The sequence below is a fragment of the Ornithodoros turicata genome, chromosome 1 (genome assembly GCF_037126465.1).
Source record: "Ornithodoros turicata isolate Travis chromosome 1, ASM3712646v1, whole genome shotgun sequence".
Taxonomy (NCBI): domain Eukaryota; kingdom Metazoa; phylum Arthropoda; class Arachnida; order Ixodida; family Argasidae; genus Ornithodoros; species Ornithodoros turicata.
In genome coordinates, this window is record NC_088201.1 from 3,634,015 (window position 1) to 3,644,185 (window position 10,171).

The window sequence follows — 10,171 nt, forward strand, 5'->3', positions numbered from 1 at the left end:
GTGCACTAATGATCGGTGTCTGACAATGTGTGGATACCCAAAAAAATGTTAATGCAATGAGTGAACATGTTTAGGATTACGTTGGCAAGGCAACTGGACTTATCGCGGTACACCCCACACGACCAAGTTTCCACTAAGCAAGCCTAAGACCTGTTTTATAGAGGAAATAAAACTCTAAAACCTTGCGATTAATTATGCACAGTATCGTTCGAGCACCCGAGCATTTTCCTGAAAGTTTATAGGTAGTCGGTAGTCGACATGGCAGGCTCCTTCATAGGCGGCACCGATGGCAGACGACACAGTCGGAGCAAGCAGGGTGAAATTCTTGATGTACGGACATACTCGTTCCATGAACCCTGGAAGCGTTGCAAACGGTGGTATTAATTAATGGGCAGTTTGTTGATAAGAACGAAGGTTCTTAAAATTTGTAGCTTAAGAATAACTGCATTAGCCAAAAACTAGCTGCTTAATTTGATAGTTTGCTGCTGATTATCTAATTGTTTTACTTCATAGTTCATTTGTTAACATACGTGTTACTTCGTCAGTAATTAAATTGTCAGGCAGCTAATAAGCTAATTCGTTAATTTGATAGTTGTGTTAACTAGCTAATTCATGTTTCTGACCATTGCTAATTCATTGTTTGTTCATTCATCGCAGAATCATGCATGTATGTATTGCAAGCATAGTATGCTTAAATTGTGCCATCAGATGGTTAGTTCGTCAACTGTGTTTGTTGCAAAATATATGAGACACACATAATACATGTTATAGTAAGCGTGGATAAATATGCAGTAAAAATTCCTGAAATATGCATTCAACTATGCGCAGAAAGCCTTGTAAACATTACAATGAAAAGTTACACACACAGTTAGGTTACAAGTAACATTACAAGACTTCGAGGTAACTCGTTACTTTAACTAAGTTCCTTTTTTTGATAACTTGTAACTTAACTCGGTACTTTTGCGCCGTGCTAACTTTCAGAGGAACTCGTTTCTTTTTCAGGTAACTTTGGCAAAGTAACTTAAGCTAAGTTCCAAGTTACTTTTAATTCGCTTTTCAATCACGTCCACATATTTTCTTGCTTTCTCTCCGGTTCTTTCACGGCATTTTATGCCATAAAACGTGATATTCAATCAATGACATTATTCTATTCAGGAAGAATGAACTGCTGCCATTGAAATGAAGCTGAACCATTGTGTGCCCACAGGGAGTAAGATGCAAAGTGTTCAAATTGTTGGACATAAACAAAAACGATCTTAGCGTGTTGCACTCCTCCACAGGCAACTCAAGGCTGAACTCAACTGCTCACGTGCGCTGCACCTGCATAGTGCTCTGAGTGTGTCTGAAGTAACTTGGAAGTAACTCGTTCTTTTTTTTAAGTCATTTCAGGCTGAAGAACTTCGTTATTAACTTAGTTACATTTTTTACATGGTAACTTAACTTGTAACGGGTTATTTTTTACGGGTAACTTCTCGATCTATGGAATGAATGAATGCTTGTTTATTCACAATGTTCACAATGCGAGAAGCAAGAGCAAAACGCTGCCAGTGGCAGTTTGACACGGCCCTAGTAAAAACAGCTGTAAAAGCCCTGAATGCATATATATAGTGTTTTTCCTTGTTCTTGGTACAAAATAATAGTTTGTGACGCTACGTGGCAAGACAATTGTGATCATGAATGACCCCACAGTGGTCGGCATGCGGGTTAATTTCGCCCACCCGAGGGTTCTTTAACGTGCAGTGAAACCTCAGTGCACAGCATTTAACATCTCTCACGGAAGACTGCATATCTAAGCAACTTGTACCCTGTCACAAAGTTGCTGGTGTCCTCGACTAGTATCAAACCTGCCCCCTTGGGACCAGTAGGCGGATATGCTACCAACTGATATCCACCGAGGGATATCTTGTCATCAAAGCAATGCATCGAATGCCTATTTGACAAAATTTGCACGTTATCAAGGACAACACGAAAAAAATAAAGCCGCCTTCATTCACGAGTGCACAACAAAGCAGAGTTATTGCAACAGATGTAAGTCACAGCTGAAGGCGTTGTACCACGGTGCGGATTAAAATGTGTAACAATAAAGAAAGTGGCGTAGGCGAAGTAAAGGCCATTGCACGAGCAGCGAACGCACTCAGGCTCCAGGCGAGGGTGAAAGCCTTTAACGCCACACTCTAAGAGAAGATCTGTGGGTGCATTCGGCGTAGCGGAGAAGCCAGGGTGAGGCTGAACACCACACGCCCCACCGAACCTTTATCACAAATATTCGAACCAGAATTTTCGCAAAAGATGGCGTAAAGCCTTCTTGAAGCCGCTGAAAACTTCCATAAAAAGAAGCAGGCTCTTGCACCTGTGGCAATCAGAAAATGCGGCAAAATATGCCATGACGTGCAAACGTGCATTTATATGCACCACAGAACCTTTCTAATTGGTCCCAAGCCATGACCAAAGTGTTTTTGTTTTTTTTATCGTCCAGATACAAAAGCATTTAGAGAAAGTAACATGCATTTGCATGGAAATCTGCACTCTAGCGATCACTGATACAGCTGGTTAGCAGTTATGGTACAGGTTCCTGTTTTGTGCTGTTCCAGTGAACGGTTTCTACGAGGCACCTAACGACGGAAAGGACGTTTTTATTTGACTACAATTTCGGTGCACAAACAACGTGAGAAACCATGAGTAAAATACTTGAGCTCTGCCGTGCACTCCAGCTTGCCCGCACAAACTCATAAAATGTGCTCCCAACAACACTGAATATCCTCTGGGCGTACAAATAATGTCCTAATGCGTACACCCAGAGGATATTCGGTGTTGTTGGGGTGCGTGCATAAACCTTTGCCCTTGAAAGATTTACCCTGACGGCTTGCAAAACAACTTGACAGGTGTATAAAAGACCGTCGCGGGCACGGTTACGGGCTCACCTGCGCGGAGCAGTTGCCAGCTCCTGAAGACTGATCCCACACAGACAATGCAAAGACCTCCTTCGTCCTTTAATAAGCTCTACGAAAAGAAGGTGGGAAAAACAGTGCTTACTAAGACGAATGTGAGCCGGGTCAAAATCCATCTAAAATTTCACTTTGTCCGCGCCCAAATGTAATGGGATGAGCACAGCATCGATCGTACGAGAATATTGTATAAAAAATTCTATTAACCTCGCTCACAGAGGGCGCCACAGCCACCACATGATCCGCGAGCTCTTTGCCAGCCAGCCAGAAAATCTGCTTGCACAATGGGTCACCTTCAACAGCAGCTAGACGAGAGAACAACTGCGGTTATTGAGGCGGCAATCGTCTCCCAGCTCTTTGCATAGTCCATAGTTTACCATGCGCGATAACATGATCACTTGAAGGGAGACTTCGGAAGGATTCGAAAGAAATTAGGTGAGCATCATACCGAACATGGACCGCTCCCTTGATGCCGAATACAACATTCGCATTCATTTTGTGCGAGTAATTAATTCGTAAATAATGCCAATAACCGAAACCAATTTGCAAAGCGCGCAGCGGTTCGCCCGGAGGAAGATACTGCGACGTCACCCGGCACTGTCGTCTGCTACGAGGCTTGCGTTCTTCCATGTAGGCCGCCGCCGGCAGTGTTGCTTTCAGCGCCCTCTTGCTTCACAGAGGCGAAGCGCTCACTTCGTAATAATGCGTTGGACAAAGATCCGTGCACTTTGGGAGCGCGATATTTCGTATGCATGTTCCTGACACCGCAAGGGCTACTGCTATGGCACAATCGCTGTGGAGTCCCACTTTAACAAGCAGCCGTTGTTTGTTTTTCTGTTCCAGAGGGTCCCGATACTTTAAAAGATGCAGTTTTATCAACAAGCCCACATCCCTGTGGCATAACAAGCCTGCAGAGTTCCAAAAGGGGGGATTCTTTGCGAGAGGTGTTGACGATAAACCCACGTTACCCATCTGTCCTCACCTTGAGCAACCTTGGTGCAGAGGCTAGCAATGAGTGGCTTGTCGAAGTTACTGTACACGTAGGGCAGCAAACCAAACATGTCCTCGACCTAACCAGAAGAGACCGCTCGTCATCAAACAACAACTGGCTCCTGCCGGACAGGAGATCACCTTAAAGTGCTCGAGGACGAGGCTCCGGATCTTTTTGGCGCTGAATTCTGGCGGAGAGAAACCTTCGTCCTCGTTGAGCACCATTTTGATCGCTCGCACTGCCACGGAGAATCCTGTCCAATGAAATGTAACCTGGTGCATGTAATGGAACTCAATTTTCTCACAGCTTTGAGTTAACGGGGGGATGCGGCTCTTACGGTGGTGAAGAACGGCGAAAAACTCGTTTTTTTTCGAAAACAATTTTATTGCAATGTTTGTTATTTGAACTATCAATGCATCAAGTATTTTCCAAAACTCAGACCCCAAAATATCAATCCAAGCAATACAGTCTAAACTCGTTAATATGACCAAGTCCGTTCCCGCCGATTTCGGTAATAAAGCGCATTGTCGTACTAACGAGAAACACCCAGAAAACATCATCCCCCCCCCCCTCTCACAAACACACTGCGTGTGGAGGATTGCGTGTGGAGGATTGCGTATTCACTGCGTATTCATCCTCGCGGAAGATTCTGGTGGAAGAAAAAGCGAAAACGCTGCTCACAGAGATGAAGTTCCGTCCCGCGTTATGTTGAGCATTCACACGGTGCGGAATATTGGGAGCGGCGTACTGTGCACCTAGCAGACGACACTTAGCAGACGACACCGTCAGAGTCTTTCCTGTCATCTGCTACAGAATATCTTGCGACTGTGTCGCAGGATATTCCCCACAGTTAGCAGTGTACACGGACACCGGACGTTGAGCGCTCGCGCTCAGAAAGCTAGGACGTTTTTCGCGTCTTCCGCTTCTGCGGAGAAAGTCGCTCGTGTGAATACACCGTTAGTGGTTTATTCATAATTTATTTCCAATAGAAATCAGTCAAAAGTGTCTGTCTTGCAGCACTTTCAATTTGCAACTTTCAACTTTGCCGCCGCTTGCGCTTGGTTCCAGCCATGGCCAATGGGCTATCCGCATCAACGATGATCAAGTGACTGAGGGTCCTGTCCCTTTTAAGTACTGCTTTCTGTGCAAGAATTATGACTCACAATGAATTCACCTGAAAATGGGGTTGTGCTTTGGACGATCGACATCATCCACACACGCGTCACCCGGGGCCACTGTACCTGTACTTTGTGGAACAGAAGAGTTCCAAGGTCCTCAAAACTCTGTTCATAGTCGTCATAGGTCAACAGTTGGTGGTCAGGATAACGGGGGGGTTCTACCCGATCCGACCTCAGAAGTTCGGTCATAGTCGGATGAACGAGTTGTCGTAATAATGAGGGAGAAACATATGGTGCTTCTATGGGGAAGAAACAGTTCCCCAGAAGAACAGTCACAGAGTGTGGAACGTCATATTAACGAGTGTAGATTGTATATTTGTGTCCGCTTGACGGTGCCGTATTCCAGACGTACCCTAACCTTGAGGCTCTTTTTGCACTGCCAGTTTGCAGTTTTGAGACTATGTATCACGCACGCTATTTTTCATCTCTCTCGGCCTGCCCTCGAGTGATTCCGGTGAGATTGGTACTGTCACGTTCATGAATAAATCCTACGGGGGGTGACGCTATTTTTGTTGTTGCAAGTTCGGCGTGCAATTTGCTGTGGTTAGCAGAAGGACATAACTGGGTCACTTATTCTGACCATTCCAAGTTTTGTGTACCTGCCACTAAAAATTGTTGTATGTGAAGAAAAAAAAATAGCATCACCCCCTGCAGTAACCTGATAGCTAGATGAAAACCCTATTTTTCAGAATGTTTTGGTGGCTATTCACCTTCAAAATTGCGTAGCAGTGGGATCTATTGTTTAAAATTCAGTATCCTGTAGCTTTATTTTTGATGAAGATATCTATAATCTGAAGCCAGATTTGAGATCGGCTTATCTAAATATGTATAACTGCAAAGTTTGATTAATACCTGAAAAAAATAAAGGTTTTGGTTTGGAGAGCCACATCCCCCCTTAAGCAGCAAATTTCGAAGGAGCAGCGAAAGCACTTATCAATTTTTCGTTTCTGGGTGTGGCAGATTTCACAACAGATGTCTTGCCCATACCTGGGTAAATTACTTCAAACATGTAATTAAATTACATTACTCCAGCTAGAATTTAATTAAATTACATTACTCATTATTGCAATCGAAATGGAATGAGATTACATTACAATTCCTACGAAAAAGGAATGGCATTACAGAGACTTTACTGCGAGTTTAATCGTAACGATGTTGAGGATGTGGAAATGCATTGTCAGACAACAGTACGCTGTAAAAACGGGACATATCTTATTCTGCGCCGATTGCGTGCATCACCGTTCGTAGTGGCCGTTGGAATTCTTTTAATTCGCCAGTCGGCAACTCTCTTTCTGCCAAGCGCCAATACAGAACACACACTCGACTGTTTTGTAAAAAGTAATGAGTAATGTCATTAAAATTACTGCCCAAATATAATTAAATTCCATTACAAATTACATTATGTCAAAAGTAATGCATTACATTACAAATTGCCAGAAAAGGTAATTCATTACTGTAATTTGATTACAGTAATGACATTAGTACCCAGGTATGGTCTTGCCTTACATACAAACAATAAGCATGGTTGGCAACGTATCTTTCACGAACAAGCGCTTCGGCATACCATCTTATCTCTAATGAGTTACCGTCCTATGACATGGACATAACATTGCAAACTGTTTACCCGAGCCTTCGTCACCCAAGACGTGTCCCCAGCCACCGCACCGTCTCACAGTGTTGTTCGGATTCACCAAAAGGCAGTTAGATCCGGTTCCAGAAATTAGAACGACACCACCTGCATAAGAACTTTAAAATGTCAACAGGAAAACTAAATTTCCACACATTTTTTACCACACTGTGACGAAACACACTGCTTTTTGAAGAAGGACTCCGCAATTTTGTGGATAACTTAATCGAAACTGCTGAAATTCCATGATGAGATCCTGGTCTGGTTGTAGAAGTCACTAATAAAAGCCCATATCGTTTGACAATGTAATTAACAATGCCACACACTTCATAGAGCGTGAAAGTAATTAGTCTTTCAATAAGAGGCATCTTAAAGGAGCAGTCTGGAGCAAGACTTTGAGATTGCTTGGATACCGTATGCAAATGTTCACTCGGCATGAAACAAAACCACACGATCACATCCAGTTTCAGTTTTGGGGTTCCATACACACAAGGTACTGCACTGCACTTTGTCACAACACTTTGTTTCATAAAGGAGAGGTAAAGGTGCTCATGTATCATGAAACATAGTTTTGTCTCAGCTTAGATGTCTGACAGAACAAGAACTCGAAGGTGATGAAATTCCATTATAAATAATTTGTCACAAATTTAATCGAAATATTTTGCACTGCAACCCTGCGCATCATAAGAAACGTGACTGTGGTTTTTTTTGCTTTACTTTGAAATGATTGTGGCAAAAAAAACAAGAAAAAAAATCACAAAGTTAGACCTCCCTATTCCTGCATAAACCATCACACATGTTTACCCCAAACCCTGAATATACAAAAAGTTATTATTTGACTGGCCAGTTGCTATCACTGGTGACCACATTGGGCAGGCCTCGAATTACGAAACCACGTGTCAGCTGCAATCGGAGTCCTGCCGGCGTTGCGATCAACCTGTACAAAAAATGCAATACCAAAGCTCCGAGTGCCCAATTTTATGTTGAACAGCCTCAGCCTGTGCTTCACATATTTCGGGTTCAGACAAATGCGAGTCGTCAAGCAGGTGGAGAGTTACGGAAGCGCAGTGCATCTTATAACGGAATAAATACGATAACTGCACTGAGCTCGAAAACAGCTGTCTCACCGTTGGGTGTCACCGTCTTCAGCGATCCGACGACGTCGCTCTGCACGTGCACGTTACTTGCCAGTGCTGGATACTTTTCCCGGAACACTTGCTCGAACACGCGGTTGGCGGACTCCTGCTCGCATCCGCTGAGGCACATGCTCTGGCAACATCAGACGCATAGCAGTTGAGAGCAACGTATATGGCACAACTCTGTGGCTATGTGGCTCAAAGTGAAAGACAAGCTTCCACGGTTTGAAAAGTGGCGGCAGAAATCAAATTTGGCGCATCGTAAAAAGGGGGCATATGTTTGTGCCGTGGGTAGGGTTGCCACCTTTCGTAGTGCAAAATGCCGGCTGAGGGAGAGGAAGTGGAACAGAGGGAAAGGAAGAAATGTTCGCGGGAAAGGGAAAGTGGGTGAGGGGTGGAGAGTATGCCGAGAGAGAAAGAAGTAACCAGCGTACTGGCTCAAGACAACAATGATAATAATAATAATGAATAACTAAGAAAAACGACTGCTGACTATGGAGAAAAGCCTCAGAACATCAGTTTCTCTCTTGTTGACTATGGAGTTGGGTCTGTGCTCCAGATTTATTCAAGCTGTAGTGGAATGTTGAAAGGAAGACCCCGTAAAAGCCCCTATGAAAGGTGTTGAGCCACAAATACCGGCAAAAGGCTCCCGGTATCATCATCTTACCGGCAACCGGGCAGAGCGAGCGAATAACCGGCCGTGCCGGTATAATACCGGCCTGGTGGCAACCCTAGCCGTGGGGCTTTCCAAAGGTAGAAAGCTCTCTTTCTTAACTGAAAAGTGAAATATCTTTTCCATTTCAACTTACCAAACACTGCAGCTCAGTGTCCGAACTCAGACCGGCGCATTTCTTTGCATCTTCGACGAGATCGTGTATCTTCTTCATACACTCGTCTCTGCCAATGAGCTGAAAGCAGCTCACTTCAGTGTTATCATTACCCGATCATTACTTACTTAACAAAGTCCCGAGCGAACTTCAAATAGTGGTGAGGTACTTGCCAGGTAGTTCATGGGTCCTCCATTTGACCAAGACAGGATTTTTCCATTTCCATTCAGAAGCACAGCTCGGGATATGGTTGCACCACTGTGAGGAAAGAGTTGTTGTCATGTCAAATGTATTGCGCCTCCCAGAGAACTTTGATTTTGCACCATGTCTGTTCTGCCAACCACGAGCAATTCTGCAGTCTAAGCATTAATTCTGCCCACCCAAAGGTTCCAATCAATTGCGTTATGTGTGCACTCAACACAAGTGGTGGGTTATCGAGAGGCGGACATATGTATTTCTTCAGTAAGGCGGGCAATAATACGCAATGCTGTTACAACATAACTGTAGTTATAACTCTCCCTCCCAAGTTTTTACAAACCCCCCGTGTACCTGCGATTCTGAATAAACCACTAAATTCCCCTTGCCTCACACCAGCACCACAGCGCGTGTGTTGTCCTTTCTACCGTGTTGCAGCCTCAGCACATCAATTTCCACGTACAACAACCTCGTCGTGTGACACAAAATCACCCTCATGTCAATAATGGCTATTTGACGGCAGATTGGAAGATTGATTACAATAATACGGACTGGCGCAGCCTAGCCACGTCAGTCGCGTGCGCTGTCAAATATTAGGAGGCGACGGTGGTGAGTTTTAATACGTTGATATGAAAAGCGGAACACATACCCCTCGACACCGCCGAATATTTTCATGACAAGCCGATCTGTCACGGAGACTCAAGTAGGTGAACGAACGAAAGAAAGAAACTGCAACGCAACAATCAGTCTCTCACAAGCCCTACACGCTCAGGTGACTGTGCTGACACACGATCACTATGATACGATACGATCCTCTTGTAAAAAAAAGATGCAAGTAGCCTCGAACACATATGCGCAATGCGTCGTCGTCGCGTTATGCAACTCGCACCTTCTCGAAGTGCATTAACTCGGATATTTTCAAGTTCATCTCGATAGCCGCTCTGACATTGAACTTGCGCCTGATAGGTGTATCACCACTACACGTAAATACGCGGAAAACGTATGTATGAATGACGTCGTTTTTCACCCATATCAGCTTATCATGGGATATTTACCCAGTATTTACCGTTTGTGCGTCGTCTGCTTGCGCTGTTCGGCTGTGATTGGAGGGATCGGCGTACTGAAACATAACAAACGGACAGGACCTTTTCCCTATTTATTATTGTTACCTTTTCTTCTTCCTGCTTTTTTGTGTATTTGTCAGGCTCGCGAATAAAATCCTGTTGAGAACTAGTAATCTTGTAACCACTCAGGGTGAACCATCGAGATATG

General features: G+C 44.2%; 1 protein-coding gene across 1 annotated transcript; it reads right to left on the reverse strand.

Moving 5' to 3' along the window:
* Nucleotides 1-28: 28 nt before the first annotated feature.
* Nucleotides 29-9,796, reverse strand: LOC135377317 (N-acetyl-D-glucosamine kinase-like). The gene is made up of 10 exons (XM_064609668.1): nt 9,549-9,796; nt 8,878-8,962; nt 8,687-8,785; nt 7,869-8,010; nt 6,739-6,849; nt 4,077-4,189; nt 3,928-4,015; nt 3,153-3,250; nt 2,922-3,000; nt 29-356 (listed from the first exon to the last, which is right to left on the reverse strand). Exons 1-10 carry the CDS (start codon nt 9,572-9,574, stop codon nt 193-195), a joined length of 1,005 nt encoding a protein of 334 aa, XP_064465738.1. The 5' UTR covers nt 9,575-9,796; the 3' UTR covers nt 29-192.
* Between the last annotated feature and the right edge of the window lie 375 nt (nt 9,797-10,171).

What these genes read in the sequence shown, in the direction of transcription:
- LOC135377317 (XM_064609668.1), bottom strand. Translation starts at nt 9,574, where the DNA reads ATGAAAATATTCGGCGGTGTCGAGGG. An exon ending in GAAGACGGTGACACCCAACG is followed by an intron (nt 6,850 to 7,868) that starts GTGAGACAGCTG and finishes GTTCTTATGCAG; the next exon opens with GTGGTGTCGTTCTAATTTCT. An exon ending in TGGCGCCCTCTGTGAGCGAG is followed by an intron (nt 3,001 to 3,152) that starts GTTAATAGAATT and finishes TTCTTTTCGTAG; the next exon opens with AGCTTATTAAAGGACGAAGG.